We start from the raw sequence: 17,772 nt of genomic DNA on the forward strand, positions 1-17,772 counted from the left end.
CTTGCAATCCTGGGCGGGGAAGGCGGAGGTTTGCTCCGGAGCTGCGCCAGACCGTTGCACCGGGAGGCCTCCGGGATCGTCCCCGGAGCCAAGATAGATCGGGGGCGGATTGCATTTGCGTTGCGTTGCATTGCATTGCATCTCTTGCATTGCACGGCATAGCATTGAGTTGCGCGTCTTGCTCGCCTTTCCAGCGCAGGGGTGCAGGCCAGGGGCTCGGCGGCCCGGGGAAGACGGGATTTTGGGGGGGGGGGTGCAGCGGAGGAAGGGGAGATCTCCCCCTCCCTCCGTGTTTCCCGCTGCAGGGCCGCCACGGAGCTCCTGCCGGGGGTGGGGGGGGGGTGGGAGGCGGCGAGTGCGCTGATCCCCGTTTGCAAGATCAGCCCTCCGCCTCCTTGTCCCTTGGGAAGGAGTGGGGGGGGGACAAGAAGACTTCCACTGCCCCCCCCCCCCCTTAATATAGGTGCAGAGAAAGAGCCAGGCTTTAGAAAGGGAAAGGATATTTTCAAGAATTTTCTTTGTCTCCATATGATGCCCATTGAGGAAAAAAAGGGGTTTTTTTAATCCCCCCAAAGCAGTAAAAAAAAAAAAAAAAATCCGTTTAGTCTTTGAAAGGCCCACGTGTCACATCTGCCACTGTGCATGTGTTTGTGTGCCTGTGTTGTTAACTTCTTGATAAAAGAGAGTAGGTTGTTCCCTTTCGGATGTCTGAGATAAGGCTTCCCCAAAAGTGAAAAGTTTACTGAGAATTAAGAAAGTGAATTTTGGATGGCAAATCTCTACCATCTCTTGTTCAAAATTCTTGGCTAGTTTCTTTTAACTTGTGTGATATTCTTGTATCGTATTGTGCTACAAGTGATTAATTACGAAACTTCGTTTAGCTTAGATTTTGGAGGACAGAAGTCCCCCCCCAGAGAAATAGAAAATACTCACCAGTGCCAAATGTTGTAAATACAAGCCGGATTTAGTAGTGTAATATTTTAATTTATAATGTTTTCTGCTAAAAGATCCTTGGTGGTAGACTAAAGCACTGTTAAGTAACACCAGCTGCCTGCAATTACTGCAAGTTCAAATCTCACCAGGCTCAAGGTTGACTCAGCCTTCCATCCTTCCGAGGTAGGTAAAATGAGGACCCGGATTGTGGGGGCAATAAACTGACTTTGTATAAAAAAGAACACCGCTTGGGGGGGGGGCGAAAGCCTTACTAAGCAGGTATATACAAAAGTATGAAGGCTATTGCTTAACGCATTGTAAGCTGCCCTGAGTCTCCGGAAAAGGGCATCATATAAATCGAACCAATAAATAAATAACTAAAAATAAATAAATAAATAAATAAATAAATAAATAAATAAATAAATAAATAAATAAAAAATAAATAAATAAATAAATAAATAAATAAATAAATAATAAATAAATAAATAAATAAATAAATAAATAAATAAATAAATAAATAAATAAATAATTAATAATAAAGCTGCCCTACCTCTCCAAAAAGTCGAACAGGCGGCATATAAATCAAACCAATAAATAAATAAATAATAAATAAATAAATAAATAAAGCTGCCCTATCTCTCCAAAAAGTCAAACATTAGTTAGCAACAAAATGCGAACCTTTATAAAGATTGTGTGAATCAATCTCATTGTGCATATGTTGTGCGCTGACAAAAAATATTTGAATTTTTGTTTATCTAGGGTTAAAGTTGCATTTTTAGGTCAGATGAAAACAAGAGGATCAAATAGTTCAGGAGATGCTTTTAGAATCATGTCAGCTGCATCTCAGAATTACTTTTGAAAACTCAGAATTAAGGAGGTGTATTTCAGGATTCTGCTATGCTATATATTCTCACAATATTTTGTCTAGTGCGCTAATTTGAAAATGCTCTATATTATAGAAGAAGGAGCTAGAGAAGAAAGAACAAATAGGACCAGAACGGGCAGAAGAACCAAACATTGGAGCAGTTGAACCTCAGTTTACATCCAAGAGACCAAGATAAGTGAGCATCACCTTGGATCAAGGGAGACCCATTCATTGGGATGGAAGCGCGCTGGGAAACGCAATGGCAGCAGTTCCTCAAGACGCTTCAACCCTCTCATTCCAGAGAAGGAAATCCAACAAGATCAAGGAATTCTCCCTGGGAAGATCCCAAGGCCTTCTTAGCCTCCTTCGAACAGGTGGCCAGAGCCTGCCGGTGGCCCAGAGGAGAGTGGGTAGCCCATCTCTTGCCAGCCCTTTGTGGAGAAGCTGAAGAGGCCTTTCGTTGCCTGGACACCATTCATCAAGGAGATTACGAGAACGTGAAGGCGGCCATCTTGAAAGGGGAAGCGGTGAAAACGGAGGCCCGGCGTCAGCGCTTCAGGCAGTTCTGCTGCCAGGAGGTGGAAGATCCTCGGATGGTTTACAAGCAGATCCAGGAACTTTGCCACCAGTGGTTGAAGCCGGAGAGACATACCAAAGAGCAGATCCTGGAGTTGCTGATCCTGGAACAGTTCTTGGCCAGCTTGCCTCCAAAGCTCCAGAGCTGGATTCAACCCAGGAAGCCGGACACGTGTTCCCAGGCCGTGGCCCTGGTGGAGGACTTCCTGCAGAGTCAACAAGGAACCAAATCTGAAGGCCGTCCGGTATAGTTTCTCAATCTCAGCGTTTATGTACCATACAGTATGGTACACATTGCAAAAAACTGCAGTTACAGACAGTCCTTGAGTTATGACAGTTCAGAGTTATGGCAAAAGGGACTTAAGATTTGAGTTAAGTTCTGATGCCCCCTCCCTCCCCCATCATAATCACACGGCCATATTGCAGCACCCCTTGATTTACAACGGTTTTGCCAGAAATTTGTGTTTAGTTCCGGTGTCCAGCAAAATCCAGCCCATAGCGAATGATGGGTTTGCTTAACAACCATTGAAAAAAAAATATAATAAAACAGGTCTGCTCATGCAGTGCTTTAAGACCTTCACAACTTCATAATTGCCAGGCTCAATTATGGTCATAAATTGAGGACTGCTTGCAGTTAGTTACAACTTGATGAAAATGAATGGCACTTCTGAATCATTGTTCACTTCCTATTAACTGCAGAACTTTTGAACAAGAGACCCAAAGTTTTTGGAATGATTTTATTTACATTGGAATTTTTCAGGCCCATTTTTTTTCTTTCCCGTTCTTTATAATTCATGTTGTACATAGGTATACTTTTTTCCCTTAACAAATTCAGGATAATAAAATTATTTAAAGAATATAGGTAGCCCTCGCCTTATAACTACATTTGAGCCCAACATTTATGTTGCTAAGCAAGACAGTTGTTGAGTGACCCTTTTCCCATTTTACAACATTTCTTGCCACAGTTGTTAAGTGAATCACAAGTTAGTAACATGGTTGTTAAATGACTTCCCCATTGATGTTGCTTATCAGAAGGTCAGAAAAGGGATCATACGGTCCTGGCACATTGCAACCCTCATAAATATGTGTCAGTTGCCATGGGGATGCTGTAACAGTCGTAAGTGTGAAAAATGGTCAAAAAGTCACTTTTTTCAGTGCTGTTGTAACTTCGAATGGTCACTAAATGAGCAGTTGTAAGTCAAGGACTAGCTGTACTTGGATTTATCCTTGCAATTCTGTTAGCAACCAGATGAAATGATTTGCAACTTTTCTTTTTCTTGAATTTTTTTTTACTTCCTAGTTCAGCTTAAAGGATTGGAAGTTTCCTGGTGGTCTCCTCTCCATTAGTAATCAGCTTGTCAGTTCTACCACCTGCAGTGTTTGTTTGCCTCTTCCATAAAATGCAAAGCCTCTAACCCCATGTTTTTCAACCTTAGCAACTTTAAAATGTGTGATTGTCTTGAAGTTGAAGTCCACACATGTTAAAAGTTGCCAAGGTTTACAAACGCTGTTCTGACCATCTGGGACAGATTCAGACCGCCTTCTGGCACCGATAGCCTCCCACCGGCCAGTTCGCTCCCACAGAGAGGGACTCCTCAGGGTGCCGTCAGCCAGGCAATGTCGGCTGGCGACGCCCAGGGGGAGGGCCTTCTCTGTGGCAGCACCTGCCCTCTGGAACGACCTGCCCCCGGAGATACGTAGGATACCAGATCTCCGTGCTTTTCGCCGTGCCCTCAAAACTTTTCTATTTCACCAAGCTGGGCTGGTGTAACCCCCCCACCCCCTTTAGATATTTTAATTGTAACAGATTTTAGTTGGGATGTTTTAAATCTGGGCCAAAATTTGTTTAATTCTTTTAATAATTTTAAATTTTGTATTGGATGTTTTTTTATTCTTGGCTGTTCACCGCCCTGAGTCCAGCAGGAGAAGGGCGATATAAAAATTTAATAAAATAAATAAATAAAAAAAATAAAGACATACCCAAGTTAACATAGCCAATTGATGTTTCATTCTAGGGAGAAAATGCAAAATGCACCAATCTCTTAGGGACGCGGTAGCTCAGTGGCTAAGGTTTCTTTATTTTTATTTTTCCCCCTAGAAGAATTCACTTTATTTTTCAGTTGAATTGTGTTAAGTTTAACCATTTCCTAACAAATTGTACAGCTTATATGTTACATTAACAGTGGAAAAAAACTCTGAAGTGATTTACCTAATTTCTGATTTGTTGACATTTCAAAAACCTGCCATTTTAACAGGTGTGTATGGACTTTTTTTAAGGGACACTGTGGCTCAGTGGCTAAGACACTGAGCTTGTCAACCGAAAGGTCAGCAGTCCAGCGGTTCTAATCCCTAGTGCTGGGTAACGGGGTGAGCTCCGGTTACTTGTCCCAGCTTCTGCCAACCTAGCATTTCGAAAGCACGTAAAAAATGCAAGTAGAAAAATAGGGACCACCTTTGGTGGGAAGGTAACAGAGTTTCGTGCACCTTTGGCGTTTAGTCATGCTGTCCACATGACCACGGAGACGTCTTCGGACAGCGCTGACGCTTCGGCTTTGAAACGGAGATCAGCACTACCCCCTAGAGTCGGGAATGACTAACACATATGTGCGAGGGGAACCTTTACCTTAAGTTCTCTTATTGTGCTAATGCAGTGATATTTAAGAAAACAAGGAATTCTGACTGGAATTCTTGCAATGTGGTTTTGAAACTGAACTGCCTTTCAATAATCCTCGTAAAGCCAGCAGTCCACCAAGAATATGTGAAAATCAATCTCACTTGTTCCGAGTAAAGACTCTCCTCTTTCTTTCAGGGCCCCCAAAATGAAGAACTGGCTGATTTTGAACCAGCGGAGAAGGAGCCCTTGGAGACGGTCAAGAGAGAAAACATTGAAGTGGAGATCAAAGTGCCAGGTAAGAATTATAATGCAGGAACGAATGTTCTTCTGCATTTGCGGTAGTTGAATCTTTTAAACTGAGCAGCCAAAAGCCTACATTCAAAGCTCTTGTGCTTGATTCTGTCTCTGGGAAGAGAAGATTTTCAAAGAAATGCAGTTTGTCTAGAACAGTGGTTCTCAACCTTCCTAATGCTGCGACCCTTTAATACAGTTCCTCATGTTGTGGTGACACCCAACCATAAAATTATTCCTAAAACCATTGAAAATATGTGTTTTCCGATGGTCTTAGGTGACCCCTGTGAAAGGGTCATTCGACCCCCAAAAGGGTAACGGCCCACAGGTTGAGAACCACTGGTCTAGAAGATCCATGAGAATGGGATTGTGAGATACGGTTTGCCAATCCTTTGATTTGCACCCCAAAGTACCGTATTTTTCAGACTATAAGGTGCACCGGAGTATAAGGCGCACCAAGATTTCAAAGAGGTAAACAAGGAAAAAAACGTGGCCTGCAGAGGGTTGGGGAGGCCTGCAGAGTGCTCCTGGGGGCCGGGGAGGGAAAAAAAGTGACGCATGAGGGGTTTGGGAGACCAAAAACGGGCCCGTTTTTTGCAAAAACGGGAACATTTTTGCCCTCCTCAGTCTCCAGGAGCACTCTGCAGGCCTCCCAAACCCTCTGCAGGCCCTGTTTTTGTGAAAAACGGGCCTGTTTTTGGCAAAAACAGAACATGCGGGGCAGGGTTTCGGGAGGCCAAAAATGGCTGTATTCGGTGTATAAGACGCAACAACATTTCCACCCTCTTTTATGGAGAGGGGGGAGTGTGTCTTATTCTCCGAAAAGTACGGTACCTAATTATTGAATTTTCTCTTGATTTGGCTGAATGATTTGATCAGGGCAGAGCTCCGTGAATCCTTCCATGCGTTGCCTGATTTTCTTCTTTTTTTTCTCTCAAAATATTTTTTATTTTTTCCAACATAACACTTAAAATACATCTCTTTTGAGAGCGAAGTCTCGATCCGGTCATGAATAGGTACAATTGCTTACATTTTAAAAAGGCTCCATTCACAATTTCCCATTATATCTTTTAAAATTCAAAATCAAAACAGAGAAAAATTTTTAGTCAAAGCTCTACAGTAAAAGTTTGAAACCTATAAGAACAAGTTTTAAGATAAATTCTAACATCATCATCTAAACAAATCTATTATATCAATACAGTTTTAATTTCAAATTAACTCATTTTTATTTCTATTAATCAATCTTAATCATATCTTTTTCTTCTTCACCTTATATCTTTTTCCATCAGTATCAAAAAAGAATTTTTTTAACAATATTCTAACCTCTTGTTCTAATTATTTACCTTATAATTTTATCACCACAAATCTTGATTTCAAATTCTATACCACTCCATTCTTATTACACTTTATAAAGTACAGTTCTATCTAATTCTTAGTCTCTTGACCCTTTCCTCGATTCTTAATATCTTAAACTTTATCAATTTATCTTTGATTTTATCCCCCTTGTCATCTATTACTCTTTTCATGTTACACAGATTTATCACAAAAATATGTTTTGTTTAGTCTAATTTCCAGCATATTTTCTTCCATACCTCCCTCTGTTATTTGGCTATTATTCAACATATTCTGTTAGTTCCCAACATATTTTTCTCCAGAACACCAACTATTTTTGGCTAATTTCAATATAATCTCCTCCAAGCCTATCATGCGTTGCCTGATTTTCATCATGAATTTAAAAAGATTTAAATTCTCAAAGAATTGAACAAGGCCTTGGTAGGAATACCAATTTTAAAAATCCATTACTTTCCTGAATGGGAAGAAGGTGCAAGGAAAACTAAATTCCAGTGGGTTGTCCGTTTTGACGGATGGGGAGTTTTGGAGAGGTAATCTCTCACTCTTTGATTACGGGACGTATCCTCAGATCCTGCTGGGTGCCTTGTAAATGGGCATGATTTTGCCTTCGTCTGATCTACAATTTGCTGTGTAACAGGGCTCTCCAAACTTGGCAACTTTAAGGCTGGCTGAGGAATTCTGGGAATTGAAGTCCACAAGTCTTAAAGTTGCTAAGTTTGAAGAGCCCTATTGTATGGTATGGTGCTCTTCACCAGCTACTGGCATAAGATAGCACAAACTAATTCCCTTTATAATGTCTGTCTCCCGTTACTTGCAGGCAATGGAACTAAATCCCCAAATCACATCAGCTCGTTGCCTCCTCTGGAAGGACTTGGAGTGGTCCAAACTGGATTGAAAGAGGTAGGTGCTGCTCTGGCGGGGTAGTTTTTGGGGCAGATTTGAAATACGTTATTTATTTCTGATTAGAATTCCACCCACTTCATTGTTGGCTCTTTTAGCTGGGAGTTTATTTACAACTAGCTGATAACCCGGCATTGCCTGGGTATTTATTTATCCCAATCCTGCATTAGACAGGAAAACGAATGAATTATATACATTTGTCTGCAAGAATAATCAAAGCCTTGTTGAAAATGTCCGGACCAAACTTAATTTCTAATGTTGGATTTTCCCCCTTACCAGAGGGAGCCCCCTTGTTAAGTACTGTGAAGCCGTTACTATGGCAGCTTCACTGTGTTGTACAGTAGAAGCCATTTTAAGGCACAACAGGCTGCATCTTAACAGAACACACACACACACACACACACCGAGGGGTGTTAGGGGTGTCTTACCTCCTCAATATTTCTTTCCAGAGAGTAAGTCATCTGTGTACCACGTTTGGTTGAAATTGCTCGAGGCGTTCCAGAGTTATGCTGGAACACACACACACACACACACACACACACACACACACACACACACACACACACACACACACAGACCCATTTATATATATATATATATATATATATTAATCTCTTCAGACTTGGTGAAATGGCTTTTGCAGACCTAAATCCAAAGATGACACACAACTGGCCTAGAGATTCAAGAAAGCAGATAGTCCTCAAGTTACGACCACGATTGAGCCCAAAATTTCTGTCGTTAAGTGAGACATTTCTTAAGTGAGTTTTGCCCCATTTTACAACCTGCATTGCCACAGTTCACTGCAGTTGTTAAGCTAGTCACAAAGTCGTTAAGTGAATCTGGCTTCCCCATTGACTTTCCTTCTCAGAAGGTCGCAAATAGTGATCACATGACCCTGGAACACTTGCAGCCGTCATAGGTCAGTTGTGAAGCATCTGAATTTTGATCACGTGATCACAGGGATATGCTACAGTGGTCATAAAAGTGAAAGACGGTTGTAAGTTACTCTTTTCAGTGACATTGTAACTTCAAACAGTCACTAAATGAGCTGTTGTAAGTCAAGGACCACCTGTATGTAGAAATGCAGCCAAAGGTTATTCAGGTAGTCCTTGAGTTATAACTGTAACTCACCCATCACAGTTGTAATTTTTGAGTCGTAAACCAGGTTTTTCATGGGACCACTCAGTTGTTAAGCCAATCCATGGTCCGTAAGCAAACGCTGCAATTGTTAGGTGAACCAGTGGTTTGCTGTGGGCGGGGTTTTGCAGAAAACTGGAAGTGAATGCCAGTTTTCGGCACATGCATTGTAAAATGTGGTTATATGACCATGGGATGTTTGCAAACAGCTGTAAATGCAGCCTGGATGCTGAGCACCCAAAGTCTGGTCACATGACTGGGGGGGGCAACTGTTGGAACTTCTGAATTGTAAATGACCCCCCACCCCAGTAGATCTCACAAAACTTCTAATGTTGACCAGTCGTAAATTGAGGACTGACTGTAATAATTTTGTGGGAAATAAATTGCATTGTACCCTAAAATGCCATCACAATATTGTTGGGATGAGGGGACCCTTTCTGCTCTTTATAATAAAGTTTGATGCGTTATATAGATATAGATATGTGTGTGTGTGTGTGTTTATGCAGGGGTGAAATGCTCCCGGTTTGGACCAGATCGCCCAATCCGGTGGCGGGTGGTTCGGAGAACCGGTAGCAAAAATCCCTCCCCCCCCCCCATGCCGAGCTGAGCTGCACAATCATCCGGCTTTTTAAAAAAATTTTAAAAGCATTTTTTCAACAGCCTCTTCAGCCAAAAATGTCTCTGCCAATCAGGCAACTCAGCTGGGATCGTCAGAGGCTTTTAAAAGAAAAAAAGCCTCTGCCAATCAGGCAACTCAGCTGGGATCGTCAGAGGCTTTTAAAAGCATTTTTTTTTACACCCTCTTCGGCCGAAGAGGTTGTAGAAAAAATGCTTTTAAAAGTTAAAAAAAAAAAAGTTGGCCATGCCCACCCAGCCCCACCAAGCCATGCCCACAGAACCGGTAGTAACAAATTTTACATTTCACCACTGTGTGTATGCATATACATATATATTTTAGGTGCAGGTAGTTCTTGACGTATGATTACAATTGAATTGTTAACTGAGACAGTTGTGAGTTTTGTCCCATTTTGCGACCTTTCTTGGCACGGTTGTTAAGTGAATCACTGCAGCTGTTAAGTTAGCAGCATGGTTGTTAAGTGAATCCGGCTTCCCTTTGATTTTGCTTGCTTGTCAGAAGGTCGCAAAAGGGGATCACATGACCCCGGGTCACTGCGACCGTCATAAATAGGAGTCACTTGACAAGCATCTGAATTTGGATCACGTGACCATGGGAATTATGCAACGGTCATAAGTGTGAAAAATGATTGTAAAATGTCACTTTTTTCACCGCCGTTGTAACTTGGAACGGTCATTAAATGAATCTATTGTAAATCGAGGGCTACTGTATGTACCATCCAATTTGGGACTTTGAACTCCACCAAAATAATACAGGTGGTCCTCCCTTACCAAACCACAGTTGGGACCAGAAACTCAGTCACTAAGTGAAACAGTCAACAAGTGAAATGTTATATGATTGCGCCCAATTTATGACGTCAGTTCTGCTACAGTGAAAAAAAAATCTGAAAATTTGTAATTGCGACTTGCGGCTTCCTGCTGGCTTCCCCAGTTACTGTGCTTGTTGGAAGTTAAACTGGGATTATTGAAAGCTGGCATAACATGTATGCAGTTACCAAGCATTTAAATCTTGAGCCCATAACTGCAGGGACCCTGCGATGGCCCCAGTTTCGAGGAGCAGTCATAAATCTCCTTTTTTAGCCCTGTCATAACTGTGAGTGGCCACTGAAGGAGCAGTCGATAAGCGAGGACTACCTATACCCATGATGGCGAACCTATGGCACACGGAGCCATATCAGTGGGCACACGAGAGTTATCCTGGCTCAGCTCCGGTGTACATGTGCGCGCCAGCCAGCTGATTTTCGGGTCTTCCAGACCCACCAGAGCCTTTCTAGGAGCCTGGGGAAGGCGAAAATGGCCTTCTCTACACCCCCCACCCCCACCCCCACCCCCGCGAGGCCCTCCGGAGGCTGGAAACGGCCCATTTGCTGACTTCCTGTGGTCCCGCTTTTTGCTCTCCCCAGGCTCCAGAGGCTGTTTAGGAGCCTGGGGAGGGTGAAAACGGTCTTCCCCACCCCGAAGCCCGCTGGAGACCAGAAACAGCCCGTTTGCCAACTTCAGAATGTGTGTGTGTGGGGCATATTGAATTATGGGTGTGGGCACACGCATGTGTGACCCCCCCCCCCCGCTTTTGGCACGCAACGGCAAAAAGGTTAGCCATCACTGATTTATACTGAGATACAGGCTCTTGTTAGCCCTATTGCAGGAAACATTGATCAGTGGATTGGATCCAGTATTGTAATGAATGCTTCTGTTTTTGGCAATGAAGGTTTATTGTGGGTTTTTGGCAATAGGATCTGATGGGAAGGCACGGTGTCTTCTCTTTGCAGGAACTGATGGACCTCAAAGAAACAGACGTGCGTTTGCAGGCAGCCAAGCAGAGGTTGACCCACGCAGGCCACCAGAGCATAGCCTGGCAGGTCCTACAGGAAGAACGTCCAAACATAGGTTGTTTAAGTGAGGATGGTACGTACAGTCCAGCAAGGCTGGGAAATATCAGCTCACCCGTTTACATGTTTCTATGTACTTATTGCAGATGAAAAAATAGATACATCATTTTTCCCATAGTTAATTGGGGGAGTCAGGAAAAAAGATCTTCTAATTGTTTGGAAGAACAGAAAAAAGTGATTAAACCTGAATACTTGCTTCAAAAGAAAGACAACCTACGTATTTTTTTCATCTATTCTTTGTTCTTGAATGAAATTAAAGTTCTGGCAAGAGTCAACATTCAAATGATTCTTTATTTCTCTCTCTCTCTCTCTCTCTCTCTCTCTATCTATCTATCTGTCATCAATCATCCATCATTATCTATCTACTATCTATCTATATCTATTTATCTATCTATCTATCTTTCTATCTTCCATATCTATCATCAATCATCCATCATTATATGTCTACTATCTCTCTCTCTCTCTATCTTCCATATCTATCATCAATCATCCATCATTATCTATCTACTGTCTATCTATCTTCCATATGTCATCAATCCATCATTATCTATCTACTATTTTTCTTTCTATCTATCTTCCATATCTCATTAATCATCCATCATTATCTATCTATCTATATCTATCTATCTATCTATCTATCTATCTATCTATCTATCTATCTATCTATCTATCTATCTATCTATCTATCTATCTGTCTGTCTATTTATCTTCCATATCTATCATCAATCATCCATCATTATCTGTCTACTATCTCTCTCTCTCTCTATCTTCCATATCTATCATCAATCATCCATCATTATCTATCTACTGTCTATCTCTTCTCTCTCTTCCATATGTCATCAATCCATCATTATCTATCTACTATTTTTCTTTCTTTCTATCTATCTTCCATATCTATCATCAGTCATCCATCATTATCTATCTATCTTTATCTATCTATCTATCTTCCATATCTATCATCAGTCATCCATCATTATCTATCTATCTATCTATCTATCTATCTATCTATCTATCTATCTATCTATCTATCTATCTATATGTCTATATGTCTATTTATCTATCTTCCATATCTATCATCAATCATCCATCATTATCTGTCTACTATCTCTCTCTCTCTATCTTCCATATCTATCATCAATCATCCATCATTATCTATCTACTCTATTTATGCATTTTTTCAAAGTTAAAAGATAAACACACACAAAATTAAAAAGTAGGAAAAGATAAAGAAAAAGTGTTAAAAATAATAGAGAGTGAGGAAAAAGGGATGCATTTGAAAGATACAACTTCCAATCTTTTCAGCAGACATACGTGATACCGTGCCCCCCCCTTTCACGATTATAGTTCTCTTCTTCCCATATCTAGACATTTATAATCAGTAAATCCAGAAATCACCAGTTCATTTTTATCCATGAAGCAAATAAATGTTTAACAATTCCTATTGGTAAAAAGATATTCCAATTAACAAGTGCATTTACAAAATAGCTGAGCATATGTTTAGGGGTATTTGTATCCTCAAAAACTGCAAAGCTCTGATAAAGGGGGACCTATGGTAGCACTGAGAGGGAGGGAGGATCAAGCATTTTCCCCACAATGGTTGATTGGTCCCAAAAGCTGATGGAGTTAGCAGAGATGGCTAAATTGACTGCTTTAACTAAAGAAAAGAATACAACCAACCTCACTTCTATTTGGAAACCGCTTCTGGACTTGGTGCTTGAGGTGGAAAAAATGAAACATTGATTTTGGGTTTTACTGATTAGATAGGTTTGTTGTTATAGAAATAGCTAGAATATATTATTATGCAAAAATAAAAAGTTGAGGCTGTATGTTATTACTGTCGTGGCCTGTCAGCTGCCGGCAGAGCTACCTACATAGTCAGATGAGGAGGAAGTGGAGGGAGAGCCTGGGCCAGCTTCAAAGCCTTCGGAAGGCTCTGATAAGGAAATAGCATCAGAGGCAGAGCCAGGGCCTTCCGTCCTTCCCCAGGTGGAGAGGCAGCTGTCTTCAGGGCCTGAGCTGAATGAGGGGGAGGAACAGATGGGACCCATCCCAGATGTGCGTATGCATAGAGAGGAGAGGAGAGCAAAAGAAAGAAGTAAGCCGGCTCTCAGGGAGAAGCAGACACAGACAATAGCCAGCCCCTCCCTGGCTGGAGAAATACATAAGAGGGGTTTGGGAGTGGCCGGTTGTCAGAGACAACCGTTCATTTCTAGTATACAGCAAGCAATTCGGATTTCTTGGCTAAACCCAGATTTGTTGGGACTAAATAAGTTTGATTTTTTTTGTTTATCCACATGAATAAAAGATTGTTACTGCCCTGTTATAAAAGAGCGGTTGTTTTACTCACGTCTTATCCCTACTTGCGAAAGCTGGGTCAGAACAATTACTTCATTTTACTGTGCTAAAAAGAGTTGGAAACAGTGTTGAGATTGAGCCGGTTCAGGCTGGTTCGTCTGAATTGGTAGTTAAATTATTGGCTGGCTACACCCCTTCCAGGAGTCTCCACGCCCCCCATTTTGGCTCCCTGGAGGCTGCAGAGAGGCCTACTAGGCCCAAAAGGGGGCATAGGGGGGTGGCGGTGCAGTCCCCCCCGCCACGGCCTGGTTTTTCTCCCAGGAGGCTGCAGAGAGGCCTCCTAGGCCCAAAACAGGGTGCAGGGGGGTGCGGCGCAGCTCCCCCATAGCCCGTTTTTGCTTCCAGGAGACTGCAGGGAGGCCTACTAGGCCCAAAACGGGGCATGGGAGGGTGGCGTGTCCCCTCCCCGCAGCCCATTTTTGCTCCCAGGGGGGTGCAGGAGGCCGACTGCTGCCTGTCACACCCCCTGGCCACTCCTACCATGGCCACGCCCACCCAGCTGGTCATTAAGGCAGAGAGACGGTTGCTAAATTATTTAAATCACACCATTGGTCAGAAGTCATTGCTTTTTTTTCTTTCCCTTTTTACCCTACACTTTTTCCTTTTTCCTCTCTTACTTTCCCATTATTTTCATTTTTCTTTGTATTTTATACTTCAATAAAGTAATAAAAATTTGTCAACAGAAGAAAAAAAAATCAAAGTTTCATAGATGCATCCGTAGAAAAAGGAAATTAGTGTACTTGTTTGAAATTAAGGCCTCAGGACAGGATTAAAATATTTTTTCTCTTGCTCTGCAGGTGACCGAAGGGAGAATAGGTTTAAAGTAGAGAATTTTCAGGGTGGAGAAGATCCAGACGAGATAGGCGGGAGGAACCCCCCAATAAGCCCTGAGACTCTGCCATTAAAAGCTGAGATGGAAGAAGAAAGCTGTGAATCCAGTCAGCAGAGATGGAGGCCACCGCTGGAAATTGAGAATACAGGCAACACGCTTGAAAAGGATCTTACTACTGTTGTTACAGAAAAAACCAACAAAGGTAAAGTGTCCATCTTCTCCCAATATGATAGAAGATACCTCTACCAGGTAGAACTGAATCCAATACCTCCTACAGAAAAATTGGACCAATGTCCTCAGAGATTTGAGGACAGCTACCAGCGTACTTCAAACATGAATCAAGAGGAGAAAGACATAAGTGAACAAAGGGTTGAAATCTCCGAGAATGGAACAGGGAATAACATGAACGCTTATCTGAGTAACAATCTCGGAGAAACACATAACAATTCTCCTGATTCTGGGAAAACCTTGACTAACCCAAACTCACTAAGCAGATTTCCGGTGTGCAATCCCGAAGAGGAATGGTACGAATGTTCTCACTGTGGGAAGGGCTTCAACAAGGCCAAATATTGGAAGCAGCACCAGAAAATTCACACCGGGGAGAAGCCGTACAAATGTCTACAGTGTGGAAAGTGTTTCAACCAGTCGGGAAATCTGAAGACCCACCAAAGGATTCACACCGGCGAAAGACCTTACAAATGTTCCCAGTGTGGGAAATGCTTCAGTCACACCAACTGTTTGAAGATGCACCAGAGGATTCACACCGGGGAGACCTACAAATGCACTCAGTGTGGGAAATGCTTCAGAGAGACGGGGATTTTGAAGAGACATCAACGAACTCACACTCGGGAGAGACCCTACAAATGTTCCCAGTGTGGAAAATGTTTCAGCCTGTCAGGAATCCTGAAGAGACATCAAAGAACCCACACGGGTGAAAGGCCCTACAAATGTTCTCAGTGTGGGAAGGGCTTCAATCAGATGGGAACGTTGAAGAAACACCAGCGAATTCACACAGGAGAGAAGCCTTACAAATGTTCTCACTGCCAGAAATGCTTCAACGAGAGAGGAAATTTGAAGAGGCATCAGAGAATCCATGCCAGAGAGAGCCTTAATATCATTCAAGAATTCATATTGGAAAACGACCACATCAATGTTATCAAGGTGGGAAAGACTTCTACAGAGCAAGAATTCTAAAGTGACATTAAAAAAAAAAATCATGCTAGAGGGACACGCTTAGTGCATTCTTACTAAGAAATTTCTAGGACAAGGGTCTCCAAACTTGGCAACTTTAAGACTTAAGGAATTGGAGGCTAAAACACATAAGGAACGGTTTCAGGAATTGAGTATGTCTAGTGTCAAGGTTCCATGTAATAGCTCTAGAATAAAAAGGACACCGAGGCAGTTTAATTCCACAAAGAACTGGTTTATTGGAAATATGTTGGCACAGGCTGGTGAAAACCAACTCTGAATATTCCCGCAGTTTTCACCAAGTTAACAGTAAAGGTTTTTCCCCTTCCCCAGTCAGTCAGTCACATGGCCCAATCATCGTGTCATCTGGATGCATGGTAACGTCACTCCGCCTCTTTTCGACCACCTGAGGGAATGTCCTTGATTCCCAGGAGAAAATATTTTGTTTTGATTACAAACCCTCTATCTCTATTCCCCCCTCCCTAATCCTCAACTCCAGTGTAGCAACCCTTAAGCCCAGAAAATGGCCTCGCTCAGGCCAGCTTCAGAGTTGACATCTAGTTTAATGAAAAGAAGGACTAGGGGTGACATGATAGCAGTCTTCCAATATCTCAGGGGTTGCCACAAAGAAGAGGGAGTCAAGCTATTCTCCAAAGCACCTGAAGGCAGGACAAGAAACAATGGGTGGAAACTAATCAAGGGGAGAAGCAACCTAGAACTGAGGAGAAATTTCCTGATAGAACAATTAATCAGTGGAACAGTTTGCCTTCAGAAGTCGTGGGTACTCCAACACTAGACATTTTTAAGAAGACATTGGACAGCCATTTGTCTGAAGTGGTATAGAGTTTCCTATCCAAGCAGGCGGTTGGACTAGAAGATCTCCTAGGTCCCTTCCAGAACTTTAGCTTCTGGTGCTAATATGGCTTCCAAAGCTTGTTATTCTGTTATTTATGGCTGGCTGGAGAATTCTGGGAGTTGAAGTCCACAAGTCTTAAAGTTGCCATGTTTGAAGACTCCTGGTCTAGAAGATAACTCGGACAGCCCCTAAAGATTTCCACATTTATTTATAAGGAAAAATCCTAGCATTGGGAGTAAATTGTTAAACAATTGGATCAATTATCCAGAATGGTGGTGGATTCCTTTTCACTGATTTGATCCTGTAGCAGCTGGCAAAATATCTGCGATGGATTATTTCAACTTGGATTCCTGTACAGTAGTGGGATTGGATTTGATCACTCTTTCTCCATTTTTCTATGATCGTATACCAGAGATACATTATATAAATATTCTCAGTGAAATACTTACGAAGCAGAAGTGGGGGCACATCTGACATAGAATCTGTCCAGAAAATAAAGATTCAAATACGTGAAATCAAATACTTCTGTGCCACAAACTGTACAAGGAGGTTTCTGCAGATACCCCTTGTCTGAGCTGGTTGTGTTTCTCCATCATCTTGCTCAATAAAAACCAACCTTTCATTTTATACTATTTGTATAGACATTTATGAGATAGGAAATAAACAGTAATGAAAACTGTCTGAATCCCAGCATCGGTTTTGTCTTTTTCATTGTAGCTGTACAACTGGCTCACGTTTTTCATCACACCGTCCATCAGGACTCCTTTTAGGTTTCTGTTCTGTCCCCGTCCCACACATGCACACAAACAGACAGCCGGGGGTTAAATAAACTGGCAGACAACCAATTCTTCCGATAAGAAGCTTGGCAGCAACCCAGTAGCTGCTTGCCAAGAACTTTTACTCAATAAACAAAATACACACAGTCAAGAATTGTCCATTTCGTAAAATAAATCCAAGGCTGATAATGTTGTTTCCAAAGATGCAATGTGACTCGATAGTAGTTAGTTTTGTCCATCACAGAGTCTGAATGGCCACCTCACCCCCTTTTATATCCTGTGGGGAGTGGTCCAGTGACTCAGCCTAATCTCTGGCACGCCTTTTCTTCTGTTGCGCGCGCTTATCTCTGCAACGTTGCCGAGGATCCAGCCAAGACTCATTACCCTCATCACTGTCCACCTGTGGCTGTGTGGACATGCTTGGCCCCAGCCCTATCTCTTGCCCTTGAGCGGACACCGAAGGCATTGCCAGAGAGGAGGGTCCTGGAGAGGGAGACCTTGCTAACTCCTCTCCTTCACTCTCGGAGTCCTCTCCTGCCGATGACACAGGCTCAGGTAACGGAGCCACAAC

At 42.3% G+C, this 17,772-nt stretch overlaps 1 protein-coding gene across 1 annotated transcript; it reads left to right on the forward strand.

Annotated features, from left to right (window-relative positions):
- Nucleotides 1-1,035: 1,035 nt before the first annotated feature.
- LOC117662579 (uncharacterized) lies at nt 1,036-17,115 on the forward strand. The gene is made up of 6 exons (XM_060691264.2): nt 1,036-1,116; nt 1,893-2,619; nt 5,184-5,283; nt 7,450-7,532; nt 11,075-11,210; nt 14,347-17,115. Exons 2-6 carry the CDS (start codon nt 2,035-2,037, stop codon nt 15,573-15,575), a joined length of 2,133 nt encoding a protein of 710 aa, XP_060547247.2. The 5' UTR covers nt 1,036-1,116; nt 1,893-2,034; the 3' UTR covers nt 15,576-17,115.
- The last annotated feature ends 657 nt before the right edge of the window (nt 17,116-17,772 follow it).

Source organism: Pantherophis guttatus, chromosome 2 (genome assembly GCF_059756535.1).
Source record: "Pantherophis guttatus breed Tessera chromosome 2, ASM5975653v1, whole genome shotgun sequence".
NCBI lineage: Eukaryota > Metazoa > Chordata > Lepidosauria > Squamata > Colubridae > Pantherophis > Pantherophis guttatus.